The sequence below is a fragment of the Mustela nigripes genome, chromosome 5, assembly GCF_022355385.1.
Source record: "Mustela nigripes isolate SB6536 chromosome 5, MUSNIG.SB6536, whole genome shotgun sequence".
Lineage (NCBI taxonomy): Eukaryota > Metazoa > Chordata > Mammalia > Carnivora > Mustelidae > Mustela > Mustela nigripes.
In genome coordinates, this window is record NC_081561.1 from 54,642,371 (window position 1) to 54,661,532 (window position 19,162).

Here is a 19,162-nt window from a genome sequence, read left to right on the forward strand (position 1 = left end):
CTTGTTTACTAATTTGTCTAAATTTATTGGATATTCTGAAGCCTAATGTAGACATGGCAAAATAAGTGTGCAAGAGCCACTGCTTAACCATAGTAGCATCTTTTATCAACTGTTGCCGTGTTTTGACTTTTTGCTTTTCACTGAATGTTTTAGGATCCTTACAATAACATTATCCGTACTACAGTAGAAGCAATGGCAGCAGTGTTTGGAGGTACTCAGTCTTTGCACACAAATTCTTTTGATGAAGCCTTGGGATTGCCAACTGTGAAAAGCGCTCGAATTGCCAGGAATACACAGATTATTATTCAAGAAGAATCTGGGATTCCCAAAGTGGCTGATCCTTGGGGAGGTTCCTATATGATGGAATCTCTCACAAATGATGTTTATGAGGCTGCCTTGAAGGTCAGTTTCTCTTCTTTAAAACTTGGGTTTTAAGATTCACAGACTTATTAAGATTTATAGATATTTTGATTTATAAATCAAATCATTTATAGATTTATATCAAGATTTATAAAATGAGAAGAAATTTAAGATTCAACTTTAATAGTATACAAATAGAAACATAATTTAAAAATATACTTGTATTTGTATTAAATATTTTTTTCAAAGAGTTAAAAAGACTGAGTGTTCAAAGGCTATTAATATAAAAAAGCAGTCCTTTATCTTCTACTTGCTTTTTTCCCACTTCCTTGAATCAGTACATCTTTTTTGTTTGTTTTATCTCCATATTTTAGAATTAAACATGTATGCTAGGTCTATCCATCAATTTTAGGCATTATCTATTGCTTTGTAGTATGGTAGTTTAGTATTTTAGCTGATTCTTACCTCTGCTTTCTCTTGTCTGATACTACTACCAATAAAATTATATCTCAATAGTAGATATCTTTCTGAAGTCCTCCAGTGCTCTCATTTGATTTCAGCTGATTTCTCTTTAGACGTGCTGACTGTTGTGGCCTTTTGACTTTCCTTTGCCATTATCCTGGGAATTCTTTTTATGTCTGCTATGTTGAATCTGCAGCTCGAATCCTTTGTCTACCTCTATTGATTTATCCCTTGTTGTCTTGAAGCATACCGCATAGGAACCTCCTCTAAAAGTGGTACGTGGGAGATGACTTATATGAAACTTTGGGTGTTCGAAAATGTCTTCATTCTACTCTGGTATTTGATGGATAGTCTGACTTTGAAATTATTTTCATTTGTGAGTGTGTAAACATTGATCTGCTTTTTATCCTTGCTTTTTATTCTGGCTTCCACTATTTCTGTTTAGAAATCTGATGCTATTTTCACTCTCAGGAACTTTCTAACAGTTGCAGGATCTCTTTATTTTTGAGTTGCTAGACTTTGGTGTGTTTATTTTTTCCTGCATTTCACGAGATCTTCAGTGGGCATTTTTTATCTCCCCCATTTTTCATGTTATCTTAGCCCTAAGAAATTGTCTTGTATTACTTTTTTGATAATTTCCCCCCTGCCAGTTTTCTGTGATTTCTCTTTCTAGAACTCATAGTTGTTGGGTAAGGACTTCCTTAGGTACCCTAGTGTTCCTCTCTGTTCTATAACTTATCCATGAGATTCTGTTTTGTTTTCTAGGAGTCATCAACTTTAAATTTCTATTTACTTTAAAATTCATAGATCATATTTGTAATTTTCAAAAGCTCATTTTTGTTTTTGTGTTTTCTTCCTTGTATATTATACTACTTGTTTCATTAATACAGAATCTGATTATTTCTGAGGATATTAATTACTTTTTTGAAGTTTCCTTCTATATCCTATATTGTCTATTTTCTCTGTGTGCCTTTGTCTTTAGTGTTATTATTCAGAATGCAGGTTTTTATTTCAACAAGACATCTTACCCATGCCTCTTTCTGTACTTGGTGTTTGATATAGCCCATTGCGTTTCTGCAGAAGTAAACTTTGGTCCATATTCTTCAAGCACTAAACTTTGGGTCTCTTGACTGAATGGGAGAGAGGTAGTTGCAAATTCTAAAGTAATCCCCCATCTTTTTAGCCTCCTATCTTACCTTTGGCCTCTTTTATATCCAACATGAATTCTTATTTCTTGACTTCTTCAGGAAAAAAAAAAAATTAACTTTGTTCCTTTCTGCAAAGTCACATACCCTTCCACCATTCATTTTCCCACCATCTCATAAATACATATATATGTATATCTGAGGCTGTAATTAAAAGTTTAGATCTTCCCTGGTATCAATAAGATGGAGTTACATCATTATTCTGCTGCTCAAATAAAAATAAAACTGCATTTTGAAATATACTTTTTAAAGAATACTTATTTATGTGACCAAGAATTTATTTACTTATGTGACTGAAAATAAAGATGAGAGAATTGCTGTTATTTTTAGTTTTCTCCCAAGACTTGAGTGAGGTTCTGTTTTCCAGAATCTACATCTTAGTTTTTCTGTTTTCTTTTCAAGTAGCTTTAAGTACATAATTTCTTTTTTTAATTGAGATATAACTGACATATAACATTGTGTTAGGTTAAGATATACAACATGATGATTTGATATATGTATGAATTGTGAAATGATTACCAGAATAAGTTTATTTAGTATCCATGCCTGTTACAAATTTTTTTTCCTTGTGATAAGACTTCTTAAGATCTGCTTTCTTGGGGCGCCTGGGTGGCTCAATGGGTTAAAGCCTCTGCTTTCAGTTCAGGTCATGATCCTGGGGTCCTAGAATCGAGCCCCACATCAGGCTGTCTGCTTGGCAGGGAGCCTGCTTCCCCCTCTCTCTCTTCCTGCCTCTCTGCCTACTTGTGATCTCTCTCTGTCAAATAAGTAAATAAAGTCTTAAAAAAAAAGATCTTTCTTAGCAACTTTTAAATACATAATAGTGTATTATTAACTCTGTAGAATTTCTTTTTCTTTCTTTCTTTTTCTTTTTTTTTTTTTTTTTTTTTTTAGTTTTTATTTATTCATTTAAGAAAACTCTACACCCAACATGGGGCTTAAACTCACAAACCTGAGATCAAGAGGTGCCTGCTCTCCTCGACTGAGCCAGCCAGGCACCCCTAACTGTTGTAGGATTTCTAATTAATGCTCTTGAAGTCTACTTGATTCTTTTCTTACAAAGCATTAAACTTGCCACTAAAATAGCTTATTACTTTATTAATATTAGTATTTATGTGACATAACTAATTTGTATAGTTTATAAAAATATCTTTATATTCTTTTCCAGTTTTATTAATCTATTTTTCTTATTAGCTCATTGATGAAATTGAAGAGATGGGTGGAATGGCCAAAGCTGTAGCAGAAGGAATACCTAAACTTCGAATTGAAGAATGTGCTGCCCGAAGGCAAGCGAGAATAGATTCTGGTAAGATAAAATGAAAACGTTTATGTGTGAAATCCAATGTTTAAAAAGAAATATTAATTTCTATTTGAAGAAAACACATGTGAGTTATAAAACAAAGATAATGGAAAAATGAAACTTGGATAGAATGTTTCTCATCTGAGACTCATCTGAGTCTGTCTTTCTATCCATCCATCCATCCATCCATCTCTCTCCCTGTTTGTATTTTTGCATGCGTGGGTGCACACAGGTAAGCATATGTAGAGTATGTGTGGAGGTATGCCCACTGTGTATATAGACGTGTGTAGGTGGGTATCTCCAGCATTTTAAAGATGGTATTATTATTGGTCATTGTGCTTTGCATTGTAGTATTTATTTACTCATTCAGTCAGTCAACACTTTTAGTATTTAGCATTTGAGGCACTGTGCTTACAACTGTGAATAGGTCAAAAATGCTTTCTCCACCCTCAGAGCTTACATTCTAGTAAGAGAGAAAAAGAACAAGTAAACAAATAAACAAGATAATTATAAATTGTGGTGAGTTCTATAAAGGAAATATGAGGACGGGGTGGGTGGCAGGATGTCTTTAGATACAGTAATAATCTGATAGTTTGAGGCTAAATATATTTTTTACTGTGTTAAGGAAATATCTTTTTAATTCTGGTTTATTACTTACAAATTTTAAAAGTACTTTTTGTTAAAAGTGATTGGCTGTAAAAGAACTCAAGAAAACTTTGAAATGCTATTGAATGTTAATCCTCTTCCTTAAAAATCTTGATGTAGCTGCTATTATTATTTTAATTTTGTAGTGTTAAAAGAGGGTTTATCAGAAGCTCTGGGGAAGCATATAATGTAGGAGCATAATAAAAGTCCTTCCTTACAGAGATTCTGTTACTTATCTGTTCTTTCCCCTTTCACCCCCGTTTTATTGGGATTTGCTTTACTGATGTATATTGAAGTTTCATTAAGATTTAAGAATACTGACTCTTCTGGGTGGCTCAGTCAGTGAAGTGACTGCCTTTGGCTCAGGTTATGATCCCAGGGTCCTGGGATTGAGCCCCACAGCTTTCCCCTTTCCCTCTGCTCATTCTCTTCTCTCACTCACTCTCTCTTTTAAATAAATGAATAAAATTTTAAAAAGATTTAAGAATACTACTTAAAAATATTAAGCTTATAAGAAAAGTATGTGATGATCAGAGCATTACTATTAGGCAATTATTTATGAATAGAATCTATATGTTATTTTCCTCTGGAAAATTAATAGGTTCTGAAATAATTGTTGGAGTAAATAAGTACCAGTTGGAAAAAGAAGAATCTGTGGAAGTTCTGGCGATTGATAATACTTCAGTGCGTAACAAACAGATTGAAAAACTCAAGAAGGTAATAATAGCTATCATTTTTTGAGTGCTTTCTGTCTTCTGGGCACTGTGTAAGCACTTACATTGTCTTGCTTAATCCTTGTAACAACCACATGAGGTGGGTATTATATCCCAACATTTTGAAGTTAAGGAAATTAAAGATAAGGGAGATTAAGAAACTTACTAGGAGTAAATAATTGAACAGCCAAGACTCAAATCTGTCTGTTGACACCAAACATTCATGTTTTAAATCATGACAACTGCATCTGTGAAACTTACATATTGTTATTAAAAATCACTCTAATAATAATACCTGCCATTATTTACAGATTAAAACAAAGGCTTAAATGATTATGATACTCACTCACTGTTAAAAACAAAATTAAGTTCCGAGTATCTGAACCCAGGACTTTTCACTGTAATTTGTTTCCACCAGACCATGGTTTCTGATACTACTATGAAAGTATCATTTTTTTTCTGTTTTTTTTTTAACTCAAATATATTTTAATAGTGCTTTAGTAGGATACAGTTTATAAATGAAACATTTATTTTGATTGACACTAGAGTATTAATTTTATTTCTGATTTCTTGCCAAGATGAATCAAAGTATATGAAATGCTAAGATGAAAAATATTCTTATAGTCGTAACATATATTTCTATTGTGAGAAGCTACTGTGGTCTCTTAATCTTTGGCTTTTATAATTACTGTTATTTCTAAGGTAAGGAATTTGACATTATTTAGCGATCTTTAATGGTTTTCATTGGTTTACTTTCCCTGTGGTAGTTTAAGATCTGACTTTTTTTCCCTCAGTTTAGATGTTCTTTAGGAGTCTAAGAGTTTGTTTGGTTAGACTGAATGCACAACCATCACCTTTCTTTTCTTTTTTTAATGGCAGATGTTTAATGAAATTATTTCCATTTCACCCTTAATGAGAAGATAAGGACTCCTCTCTCATTTTTGTCATGCTTTTTACAATGTCCTGTTTAGGGTGTAGCATGTTATTTTCAGTCATCACAAAAATCTCAACCTTTATTATATTTGGAAAACTCCTTTTGTCCTCTCTTATACTTTAGGCTTTTATTAACTCTGCACCTCACTGCTTGAGGAGTTCATTTTGCCATAAATGATGTTAAACTTTATTTCAGGCAAGAGAGAAATTCAATAGTGATAATGGAGTTGGGTTTTTTCCTTGCCCTTAGTATAAGATTTCTGGTCCACTTCTGCTTATACATATTATATAATTTTAGTAGCATCTTGAGCAGTATCATATTTTAGACTCTTTTATAGATGGTGTAATCTTGTAAGAAATTGGATTTTAGATAACTTTGTTTAGGCAGGTTGTTGGTAGAGCAAGGTAGAGCAAGACCTGAGAGGAAAAGTTTTTTACCATGCTTTTCATTGTCTTTTTGTCTCCTGCAGTATTTCTCACTGTCTCTTGTCTTTTTTTTCTCTCTTTTTGGATTATTTTAATTTTTATTTTTTAAGCCCAACTTGGGACTTAAACTCACAACCCAGAGATTAAGATCTGAGCTGAGATCAAGAGTCCGATGCTTAACTGACTGAGCCACCTAGGCGCTCCTCTTTGGGTTATTTTTAAGTGAAGAAAAACCATATACATACATATTATTACCAATATATTTGTTAATTAACAAAGGAAAACAACATATAACTGAAGTATTCTTTAAGTTGTAATCTATTATTATCATTTTTTCTTCCTTGTGACTCTTACTCTGTAGTGTGTCTTTGAAATTAATGCATGTAAAACATCTACTTGTTTTTGATGTCTTGTTACATAAGTAGAGCCTAAGTAGAGTCACCACTATTATTTATTATTGCCCTACTTGTTTCTGATTTATCAGGATTATGCAGAATTCAGTCTTATTTTAGGAAATCCTTAAATGTTTATTGAATGAGTGAATGAATACATTGAATGAGTATCAGTCCTAGGATACATACTATTCTCTCCTTTTTTTTCCTTTTGTTTTTGAGTTTAGGATTATGGAACAATTTCTGTGTGATGTAGTATCAGTGTCTGATTTCCTGATCTCTCTTTTTTTCTCTATTCATGAACATTGTCCCTTTTCTTGACCTTTTTATTAAGGTCAAATCCAGCAGGGATCAAGATTTGGCTGAACGGTGTCTTGCTGCACTGACTGAATGTGCTGCCAGTGGAGATGGGAATATTCTGGCTCTTGCCGTGGAAGCAACTCGTGCAAGGTGAGGGTGTTTAAGTTTGGAGATTGCCAAATACCAGAAGTTGACCTGCTACTCAAAGTGTGCTTAAATGAAAGGTTGATCGTATAAACCATGTGAGCCTAAACAAGTATATTGGAAACTCAAATGAAGTTAGTTTTTATTTTTCTTAAATATCAGCGTACTTACAATATTCATGTCTTTTTTTAAGCATGTAAACATTAAGAGGCTTTACTCTCCTTAAAATTTAAAAATGAAACATTAACTTTTAAAATATATCAAGTATGAAGTCATCTTGTTTTGAGAAAGTCCATCTTACAAGGGAAAATACCCTCAGGTCACTAGTAACTACCTAATGTAGATCTAAGTATTTCTGCAAATATATGAACAAAACAGCAAAAGTGATTGATTTTTGTCAAATTCTGTTACTAGCAAAATAAGGTAGTGAGAACTGTTCAGGTACATGTGCTCATTTCCCATCTTCAGAGAAAAGCTGGAGGTCTGTTATTTTAGCAGCTATATGGTAATGAATTATAAATGACCTACATATGTTCTTCACCTAGGGCATCATGAAACCTTTCTGAGCAGGAAACATGCTTAAGCTCTCCCCTTTCCCTCTCTAGGTGAAAGGTGGCATGCTGAGAGCCCTAGGAACCCATGCTCCACAGTGTGGTGCAGGACATAGTGCAGCCAGGCAGCGGCTAGCCAAACAGTGGGGTTCCCGAAGACATTTTATTCATGTACAGTATTTGGATATCACCAGGGTTTGAGCAGATAGAGTGCTATTCATGATACTCTAAGTGCCACTGTCCTGTAGGCATGTGGAGCTCTTAAAGATGTATTAAAAATCATTGAATAGGTCCTATATTAGAGTTCATTAATGCATCCATGCAGCTGGCTGAAATTTCTGTTTACACTGGTTATTACATCTTTCTAACAAGGTTTGGGAAAGGGCCAGAAGAATTATAGATGAGAAAAGATGAGCCAGCCTTTCAAGATTTGCAGTAAGAAATTACAGAAAAACTTGCTGAAGCCCTTCAGAGGAAAAACTCATTAAGCCTCCTTCACCACTCCCACTAGGGTGGGTGGAGAGTATGTTAAAACTTTATTAGCATATTATTATTATATTATATTATTTTATATTTATTATTTTTTATTGTATATATTTAAATATATTGTATGTATTTATATGTTTATTTTTATATATTTATGTACTTATATATTATATATTTAAATATATTTTATATTTATTTATTATTAATATTTATATTATTATTACATTATATATTATATTAGTGTATTAATAAAGTATATTAATACTTTAATTTCCCTATGGCTTGGGACATTTTAAGCTATTGTAATGAACCCATGTCACTTATTTGTAGATTGAGAAGTTTAATGTACTTTCAAATATAGGGAAACATTTTTATTTTTGACAGTAAACAAACCTACTCTTTGTTCAGAGGTTGACAAGGCTTCTCTGTCTTCCAAAGCTATTCACTGTGTAGTTAACTTTGAAAAGACAGTCAAAAATAAAGGGCAATCAGTGCTTTCTCTCATAGGACATGCAGAAAAGCAAATAAGCCACAGAAAATTTTCTCCCAATACATAATGTCACTAAGTGAATTATTTTTGCTTTTGTTATTTATTGCTTAATACAATAACCTTTTCTTTTTAATATGTTGTTTTAAGTGCTTAAGGGGTAGAATAAATAGTATGTGGGTTGGATTTGTTTATTTGTTTTACAGTTTTTATTTCTTATAAGAAATAAAAAAAAAACTTACCTGCTTACAGTCCTCTAATGGTCTCCCATGCCTTTTAAATTAAAACCCAATCTTACCATGGCCTCCAAGATTGTGTAAGATACGAATCTGGCATATTTCCTTGGCCTCACCTTATTCTACTTCCTTCATTAGGCTGTGTCGCCAGTGTCCTTGTTCTAGTTTTAGAACAAAGAGCATGTTTTTCTAACTCTCAGAACATCTGCATTTAGTACTTTCTTTTTCAAACGGTTTTCCCCCTTATGCTCCCTTGAGTTTCTCCTTCTCATCATTTAGGTCTTAGTTGTAAAGTTAAATATTCATGTCTTCAGTATCTTTAGCTTTCCCAGAGATCCCATTTCACCTGTTCCAGTGTGTTCATAGTGCTTATTATCACATGAAATTCTTATTCATTCATTTGTGTGCATGTGTATTGTTTGTGTCCCCTGACTAGATGATAAGCTCTGTAAGAGCAGTATCTCCCCCTCCAAGTCTTATTTATCATCATATGTCTAGCACTTACCATGTTTTTCCCATATTAGGCACTCAGTAATTGTTGAATGAATTAGTAAACAATGGATGGAATATGCTAAAAGACTTACTTTCTATCAAAATGTATCAGCAGGAGGGGGCCTCTGGGCAGTTAAGCATCTGACTCTTGATTTCAATTCAGGCCATGATGTCAGGGTTGTGAGATTAGACTCTGCATTGGGCTCCACACTGGATGTGGAGCCTGCTTAAGATTCTCTCTCTCCCGGGGCGCCTGGGTGGCTCAGTGGGTTAAAGCCTCTGCCTTTGGCTCAGGTCATGATCCCAAGGTCCTGGGATCGAGCCCCACATCAGGCTCTCTATTCAGCGGGGAGCCTGCTTCCTCCTCTCTCTGCCTGCCTCTCTGCCTCCTTGTGATCTTGTGATTTCTGTGTGTCAAATAAATAAATACATCTTAAAAAAAAAAATAAATAAGATTCTCTCTCTCCCCCTGCCCTAGGCCTTGCTTGCTTGCTCGCTCGCTCTCTCTCAAAGAAAAAAGAAAGAAAAAAGTATCAGTGGGAATCTTGCTCCCTCTGCCTATTTGTATTGTTAGGTGATAAATTATTCATGCTTATCTACTTACAGTTTTTTAAGTCATTCCGTTATTTTTTAGTTAACAAATGTTAAAAAGAGTATTGTGTATAAAGGCATCCTGAATCATTTTTCATTGGTATTCTGAGGAAAGATGCTTTCATCAATGCAGTAAAAAAATACTCCAAGTAAAATAAGTCGGTCAGAGAAAGATGAATACTGTAAGATTTTTGGTAGCATATATTTTACTTAGGTAATAATGTATGTCTAATTATATTGAATATTTAAGTAAATATTTTTTTCAGGGTTTTTTTTTTAAAAACATATATTTTTATCCCCAGGGGTACAGGTCTGTGAATCACCAGGTTTACACACTTCACAGCACTCACCAAAGCACATACCCTCCCCAATGTCCATAATCCCACCCCCTTCTCCCAAACCCCCTCCCCCCAATAGCCAAACTATGGAAAGAACCTAGATGTCCATCAACAGATGAATGGATCAAGAAGATGTGGTATATATACACAATGGAATACTATGCAGCCATCAAAAGAAATGAAATCTTCCCATTTGCGACAACATGGATGGAACTAGAGCGTATCATGCTTAGTGAAATAAGTCAAGCAGAGAAAGACAACTATCATATGATCTCCCTAATATGAGGAAGTGGTGATGCAACATGGGGGCTTAAGTAAATATTTTTATCTCAAATGATGATGTTAATAAAACCTCTATTTTATTATTTTAATATTTTAGATGTACAGTTGGAGAAATCACAGATGCTATGAAAAAGGTGTTTGGTGAACATAAAGCTAATGATCGCATGGTGAGTGGAGCCTATCGCCAGGAATTTGGAGAAAGTAAAGAGATATCATATGCTGTCAAGAGGTAATATGTGAGATTTCTTTCACCAGAATGTCTTTTCTGTTAACATAATCCTTATAAATCAAATTTGGACCTATTTTTGTCACATACCATTTGGAAAATATTTGAACTGACTTTCCTATTAGTCTGTAGTTTTACTAATATAATATTTTAAATTTTCATCATAGTTCCCATTAGGAGTTTCTCGTTTAAATCAAATGTTTTTTTTAACTAGCATTGATACTGCTTCATATCCCCTGGTGGTTATATTTCAGTCTCCTTATTATAGTATACTTTCATATTTTCCTAAGTTCATTCAAACTGTTTAATTGTTTAAATAATTATAAAATAATTTCCTATTTGAAAATAAGTATTTGGTTGCCATCTATGCATAAATTAAAATCAAACTCTCTGAACTGTCAGTAAATAGTACTGTCAAACATGATTAGGAAATATAAATTAATAGAAATTGGTCATAGTTCCAAGGTGTAAATGTAGCTTCCTGATTTTTTTCTCAACCTTTGTAGTTTCCCTCTTTTTGTATCACTAGTTATGAGATAAATATCAAAACATCTAAGGTGAAAGTCATCAAAATGAAACTTTTTTTCTTTTAATAAAAACAAATGTAGTACTTTTTCATATGGGGTATGAATTTATTGATTTAAGCAGACAGATATTTTGATTATATGTCATTTGAAAGTACCACATTGCAGTCAGCTTGGAGAAGTTCATACTTGTGATGAGTAGGTGAGATACAGACAGTTCAAAGCAACCAGTGAGTCACATTTGTATAAAAATCTCTGAAAGCTACCTTTTAGGTTATATTTAAATATTTATGCATATTATACTCTGGAGACTGGCTTACGAAGGTGAAAAGTTGTCGTTTCCTCATCTTGCTTCACTGTGATGTTCTCAGGTGTTACGGGCTTATTGGTTGTGCCATCTTGCAGATTTTCCTCTAAGGGAAATGTGTTAAGCATACCCAAGCTTTAATGGAATTCTCAATTTAAAATAGAGATCTTCACAAAATATGAGTAAACAGATTCAAAAAAATTTTTAAATAAACTTGAAGGATTTGCTGTGAATAAATTATAGTTCTTATATCTTATCTTTGGACAATTAACAATATATAAATTTATTTTATTATTACTTTTAATAACTGCTGTATTTTGAAATGTTCTTAGGGTAAATAAATTCAAGGATCGTGAAGGTCGCAGACCTCGTCTTCTTGTGGCTAAAATGGGACAAGATGGACATGACAGAGGTGCAAAAGTTATCGCTACAGGATTTGCTGATCTTGGTTTTGATGTGGACATAGGTCCTCTTTTTCAGGTACTGAAAATTGCTGGGAGAATTTCAAAAGAATGTCATAAATCACTTATATTTAGAAAAAATAATGATAAGATGATAAACCATGATGATGTTTTTTAAGTTGTTAAAGAAGAAAATGAGTTCAGCAGATTCCCAGATTTATTTTTGAATGCATATGATCCAGTTAATTATGACAGAAATAGGAAAGTAATGTAATTTATGTTAATGTACTTGTATCTCAGACTTGACTTTGTAAAAATTAGTAACTAAAATTGTTAGGTGTCTGAGACTGAAGGTTACTTTGAAAAATCTTATTCTTTTGAGATTTGACTAATAATTTGAGGGAAACATAACCCACAATGGATTGGTGGGAAGTGTTTTGAAAGAGAAATCAAGCATTAGAGTGAGAGGGTCAGTTCATAATTAGATTTTCTCTTCTTATTACTCTCTAGTAGTATTTTACTTAATCACAGAATATTTAGTCCAGCAGAGTAATAATTTGTTGGAAGTAAATGAAACTGAAATTCTCTATAGAGTAGTATAATAATCATTCCCTTTATATCTTTGGTTGAGTACACTGTAATAAGTTTCATATTAAAAGCTTTATCTACTATATACTTCTTGATCATCTACCAAATGCTATGTTCTCAGTTGAGTAAGATATAATTTTTGTCTTCAGCTCCCTGAAGTCTTGCAGACTCCTAACAGAAAGAGATTTACTTACCAGTAATCACAGCAGAATAATAATGTAATTAAGGTTTGAACAAGGAACTTGTCCAAATATTCTAGGAACTTATGGTTGAGCTGTGCCTTCTGGAAGCCTGGAAAGCAAGGCAGGGAAGGGCATGCTAAGAAAGGTTGGCTTGGGCAGAGGGACAGAGGTACAGTGGTACAGAGTCATGAAGACATGATGCCTTCAAGTAACTGTAAGAAGTTCAGTGCAATTAGAATACAGAGCATGGGATGGTATGTAGATTATGATGAATAGCCTTATATGTGCCATTCTAAGAAGTTAGAACATATCCCAAAGGTGTTTAGGCAGAGTGACAATCAAATGTATACTTTAGAAAGCTCACTTTCCAGGAAAATCACTTTCTGAAGTGGATTGAGAGGAGCCGTGACTAAATGCAAGGAGTCCAGTTAAGATATTCAGTAAATCGGAGTGAGAAGCAAGGCAGGCCTTAACCAAGGCAGTATCAGGGTCTTAGTGGAAGTTAGCTAGGATTGTGAAGAAAATTTAAAGAAGGGGCTATTTACAGATAAGGAGGCAGGCAGGAGAGAACCAGCTTATGGAACATTCAGATAAAGATGACCATATAGGTTGGATATGCATGTCTGGAGCATAGAAGAGAGGTCTCCATTATAAATAAGATTTTGAGACTTACAATGTGTAAATGGTACTTAAAACCATGAAAACTGGTGTAACTTCCCATCAGAAATGTATATCACAAGATGAGAACTTGAACACCAAAAGGGAAAAGGGGAGGACATAGCAGAGGAGGGAAAGGGAATGGGGTGTGGAGTGAGCTAAAAACTGAGGAAGAAGGAGAGTTTCAGGGAAAAGGAAGTACTGTTGCTCCACACTGCGGATGGGTCGACTAAGGTGAAGCCTGAAGAGTATTCATTGCGTTTTTACCAGCAAAGACGTAAGCCTTTCTGAAGAGGCCCATACTCTGTAGAATCTGTAAGATTTTCCCTTTTTGAATTTATTTATTTATTTATTTATTTATTTATTTATTTATTTATGTTAGCAGACATAAAAAAAAAAAATCATTAGTTTTTGATGTAGTGTTCAATGATGAATTTTTAAATATTACTATAGAAAGTCTAGAAGAAGTTTTCACTATGAAGCACTAGCCTGAACTTCTGGAGATAACATCTTTGAACTGTGTTGGTAGGTAGATTCATAAATACATTTAAGCTAGGTTTTGTTAAGAACCTCAAATATATTTTAGATTAAATAAATACATATATTTAGATTGCTTTCATCCTTTGAGTTGAATACTTTCCCATTCTAGTTTTTTACTTATATTCTACTATGCTTTTACTTTAGATTTTTGTTTGTTTGTTTTCAAGAGGGGGAGAAAGAGAAAGGAGGGAGGGACAGGTGGAGAGAGAGCCAAGCAGGTGTCCTGCTAAGCGGGGAGCCTGATGCGGGCCTTGATCCCAGGACCCTGAGATCATGATCTGAGCTGAAATCAAGAGTCCAACATTTAACTGACTGGGCCTCTCAGGTGCCCCTTTGTTTGTTTTAAATAATGACCAAATATAATACATTCCTGCTATTTAGTAATTAGCTTTCAGGAAATATTTTTTTTATAAAATGAAAGTAATTAAAAACAATTGATGTCATTCTTTGGCACTTAAAAGAATTTTTCAATGAACTGCAAGTTCATTTCTCCTTTACATGCCGTCTATAAAAATATAGTATACCTTTTAATATCACCAACTTTGTTAACATAATACTTTGTCATTAAAAAAAAAAAAAAACACTTACCTGTAGATGAAGGTACTTTCCTTCAGTTCTGTGTCTTGATTTAGGAAAAATTAGATTTGAAGTTTTAGAATGCTCAGTATTTGATAACATAAAATACAATTTTTTGTGTGTAAACATAAAGCATGGAATTGAATTGTTTAAATGGAATTTTAATCTAATGAATTTTGGTAACAAGGATGATATGAATGACCAGTCAGGCATAAGTCAATTAAATCTGTTAATGCATCAATACCAAGAATATGCATATTTTCTTAAATGTTTTAATTTCATCAGTTATATTTTTCACAGACTGATTTTTTTTTAGCAGTATGCTGTGTGATTTACTTAGAGATCTTCTTGAACTTGGCTTCATTCCCAAGATGCGTAGGATCTTTTGTTTTCACACTGAAATGAGCCCTAAAGTATTGCCGAACTAGGAAATTTTCAGATAATAGTTTTTTTGAGCTTATAATTGTTCAGCAGTTTCTGAGATAACTTTATCCTCCCCAAATTTCTCAATTTGCATTATATTTACAATGAGAAGCTTGTAGATCTCCTTTATATGAAGTTATTTAGATACATGACAATTATCAAAGCAAATGTCACTCATTGCAGAAAATGAATATGATCTTGGGTAACTCAATTCATAATTGAATACTTGAAAATATCCTTTATAATTCTGTATAGCATACTGGTTAAATCCATTTAATAATGAAGAACAGCCTTCTTGGTACCATCCCTTCTCTTATTTATGTATTTGCCAGGGTTTTGTAGCTAGCCCCTTAACTGGTTTCTAGAGTCTCATGTTATTTTGATTCATACGTTGCTGTCAATTCAATGTCTTCATGGGAGACTGAGGTCCTGAGCTTCCTAGTGTACTGTCTTACTAACGTCGCTCTTTCCCACCCATTTTATTTTAAAACCTAAAATTCACTTTTCACATTGAATTTTATGTTTAGTCTTTTAATTCGTCATAGATACTATGATATGTTGTCTTGTACTGCTCAACCACTCAATAAATGTTGATAAGACAACAGATGTATTTTACAAAAACTGTAATGTGAAGAGATAATATATTTTGCCTAAGGATAATTCCTTATCCTAAAGGTTTTTGGGGGGAGCTATATTTGGTGTAACTTAAATCTAATCGATAAATTCTAGGGCTAGAAGCAAAGACAGTAATGGTGTCTTTTTTATCAAGGATGAGTTGAGATTTATGATTTGAGAATGATGAAATAATGAAGTTATACTCACTTCAAGATTTTTAATGAGAAAAACCATGGAATGCCAGTTAAGTAGATAACAGTTTTAAAATACTCTTTGGAATATATGATGATTTGTTTCTTCACTTTCTGATTGCTTAGACTCCCCGTGAAGTGGCCCAGCAGGCTGTGGATGCAGATGTGCACGCTGTGGGTGTGAGCACACTTGCTGCTGGTCATAAAACCCTAGTTCCTGAGCTCATCAAAGAGCTCAACTCCCTGGGACGGCCAGATATTCTTGTCATGTGTGGAGGGGTGATACCACCACAGGTATTGTTCATTTCCTATATTTTTCTAGTACTATGATGGGAATCCTGAGTAATGTTAGTTTATATGTAGTTCCCACTTACTGTATACATTTACTAAAGAAAAAATTTGGTTTAGATGTTGATCTCAATTATTTCCTGATGATTTGATTAAGTAAATCTTACTTAAAAAGTGGGCAGTGTTGTTTTCTATTCAAGCTATATTGTAATTCACTTTGTGTGATTTAACAATTTACAAAGCTTCTGTGAGGGAATTACCTCCTTGCAAACTAATAACCTAGATAGAGATCTACTTTATTCATAGTCAGTAAAGAATGATGGAAAAGGAACAGGATAAAAGTAATAAAATCTCACAGCTAGACTAGAGAAGAATGGTGAACATGTTGCATCTATCGACCCCTAGACACAGACAGTGTCCACTGTTTGTCATGGTAGTGAAGTGAGTTCTTTGATAACCAGTCAGCATCACTTGTTTTTGTTGTTTCAGAGTAACTACCTTGTTCAGTTCTTGTTTCCATCCGTGGATGGTGTCTTAACTCAGAGTTGTTTCAGTTACATGGTCTTGTAAAACCTCTTTTTCATTAAAGCTAATTTTATTGGGGCATAGTTTTCTTAGAGCCAAAAATATCCTAAATCAGAAATAAATGGAATCAGCTTGTTCTGGAAATTCAATAATTTGAATTTCCCCTGATTGGGGAACAGTTGGATTCTTGAACAAAAATATGGATCATCTTAGAAAAGGAGAAATAAATGCTAGGTAACAATCAGTGATGTCAGTTAATTTATTAATGGGGTGGGAGGATACCTTCCACGTATTATCTTACCTGTCAGTTAAAATAATTAGTTAAAATATAAATTTGGTTTGCTTCCAATCCAGTTTTTTTTTAATTAACATATAATGTATATTTGCCCCAGGGGTACAGGTCTTTGAATCGTCAGGCTTACACACTTAACAGCACTCACCATAGCACATACCCTCCCTAATGTCCATAAGCCAACCACCCTCTCCAATCCAGTTTTTAATTATATCAAGTTTTCTTTTTTTATTGAGAATGGGAAAAAATAGAAGTGTATATGAGATTGTTCTAAGTAAATAATTGATAGATGCTACAAAGACCCCTCCACGAGAGCAGGAGTCTATCAGTGAAGTGTGATCTTATGTCAAGATCTATAATTTTTTCCTGCATACTGGTCAGAATATAAAATAGTGACTTATTTACCACTTATGAGATTAGACTATATATATATATATATATATATATATATATATATATATATGAAATTGTGAGGTTGATAATCATGCAGATCTAGCAAGCAAACTATATATTATTTATTCTTTCTAACAACACAGTACTTAAGGTGTTATAGTCAACACAAAACTGCTTTTGTTAACATACTTGCCTATTATTTTTGCAAATATAGTTTACTATATGGGAATATAAAGGGTGTTTATTCTTTATTGTCTGTCTTGGAAACTTTTATCTGTATTGCAGTTTTAGAGTCTGTAATATATAAGCTCTTAGATGTGATGTTAAATTTAAGAGCCAAAATAATTAGGCTTCACAAAATATCAGAATTGAAATATGAGTTGAGAAAAAACACAGGCCTGTTATTTAAGTAAGCTCACATTTTTAAGAAATATATTTCACAAAAGTTGTATTAACCCTCTGGATATTTGAATTACTCAAAACATCCTTGATGTCTTCCATACCTTTTTCCCTATGAGTTTAAAAAGACTAAAGATTATTTTCTGTAATGACACACATGTGTGTTAATATGAGTATCCTTTATAATTGCAGTCAACACTTATGCATACACACAGCATAATATATAAACTTGAATCACTGTGTTGTAACCTGAAACCATGTAACCTTGTGTCAACTATATTCAAATAAAAAAATTTAACACAACACCCCTCCCCTCAAAGTATCACCATTCACCAACCGCAGACAAAACATCTTAGAGGTCATAAATAGCCTAGTAAACTCAAGCCTATAATGTGATACTAAATTTAACACAAATAGTCACAAGTAGTGAAAATTTAGGCAAGAGAAAATTACATAGTTTTGGTCTTAGAAGTTCTTGGTCAGTGGGTCATACTGCTTTGTACTACATGTCACACACTGGGGTAATTTGGAAAATGTGTGATAGATGGGTTATTATTAGCAGTCCTGGGGAAGCAAGAATTTTTCAGCTCCAAATGCAAATGGTATACCAGTTGAGAAAGCTGGGGGCATTGGCCACAAAGAAGAAAGGACAGCTTTCATTGTCCTGGTGTCATTTCCTTGAACTTAAAAATATTGTCTCTTCTATTAATTAAACAAATTCTTTCAACAGGATTATGAATTTCTGTTTGAAGTTGGAGTTTCCAATGTATTTGGTCCTGGGACTCGAATTCCAAAGGCTGCCGTTCAAGTGCTTAATGATATTGAGAAGTGTTTAGAAAAGAAGCAGCAATCTATGTAATATCCTGTTTTTGTGTTAGCTTTTTTCTAAAATAGTCTTTCAATGATGATCAGAGAGTAAAACCATGTCTTCAGTTTAATTCAACACTTGATTTGTGCTGTCTTGAAAGCTTTACATTAAAATACCTGATTTATAAAAATTTTGTGATGTTCTAATTGTGTATATACAGTTTCACTTTAAAAATTTAAAAAAAATATATATATATATACCCTTAAAAGCTCTACATGTTTAATACTTCATCAGAAACTCTAGACAAAGGTATGATTTTAAAAAGTCATGGTATTTATTTGAAGTATTTCTTATAAAACTATTTCTTTCTATTTTAAAAATTAAACCTTACCTAAAAAAAATCTAACTAGTTCCATTCTTCAAGTTAGTATTATATTGACTTGAACACCAAAAACAAAATCCATAAAAGAACAAAATAATTACACCTATCTTGGAAAAAATAAGGAAGAGTATTTACGTAGAGAAATATATTATGGTTGTAATCTTCAACCAAATTCTACTACAATCACTTCAATAAGAATATTAAATCAGATAAGGATGAAATGGTAGAATATTTCTTTAAATCTGACTTTACCTTCTTCCTGGGCATGAACATATGACTTTGTTATTTCTGGGCTTATCCCAAGACCCAGGAGACTGAATGTTTATGAATAGTCCCTAAAATGAAAGTGTGTAGGTTATTAATATAGCTTTCTCCAGAATAATGGTGTAAGCTGGGAGTGTAGAAGGGCTATGATGTCTGGAAAAGCTAGTGGTATAACTCAATCCAACTCTGAAGGTCTGAGAATCAAGAAAGCCTGTAGTGTAAATCATACCCTAAGGCC

The 19,162-nt window shown here is 33.3% G+C and overlaps 1 protein-coding gene across 2 annotated transcripts in view; it reads left to right on the forward strand.

The window, feature by feature from the left end:
- MMUT (methylmalonyl-CoA mutase) overlaps positions 1 to 18,468 on the forward strand; it is a 31,407-nt gene extending 12,939 nt beyond the window's left edge. For both annotated transcript variants that reach the window (XM_059400286.1, XM_059400287.1), the window contains exons 6-13: positions 154 to 402; positions 3,222 to 3,333; positions 4,574 to 4,689; positions 6,771 to 6,886; positions 10,441 to 10,572; positions 11,733 to 11,880; positions 15,700 to 15,867; positions 18,201 to 18,468. In XM_059400286.1, coding sequence (XP_059256269.1) covers positions 154 to 402; positions 3,222 to 3,333; positions 4,574 to 4,689; positions 6,771 to 6,886; positions 10,441 to 10,572; positions 11,733 to 11,880; positions 15,700 to 15,867; positions 18,201 to 18,329 — 1,170 coding nt within the window. In that variant the 3' untranslated portion in view covers positions 18,330 to 18,468. The remainder of the gene's footprint in view (positions 1 to 153; positions 403 to 3,221; positions 3,334 to 4,573; positions 4,690 to 6,770; positions 6,887 to 10,440; positions 10,573 to 11,732; positions 11,881 to 15,699; positions 15,868 to 18,200) is intronic.
- Positions 18,469 to 19,162: the final 694 nt, after the last annotated feature.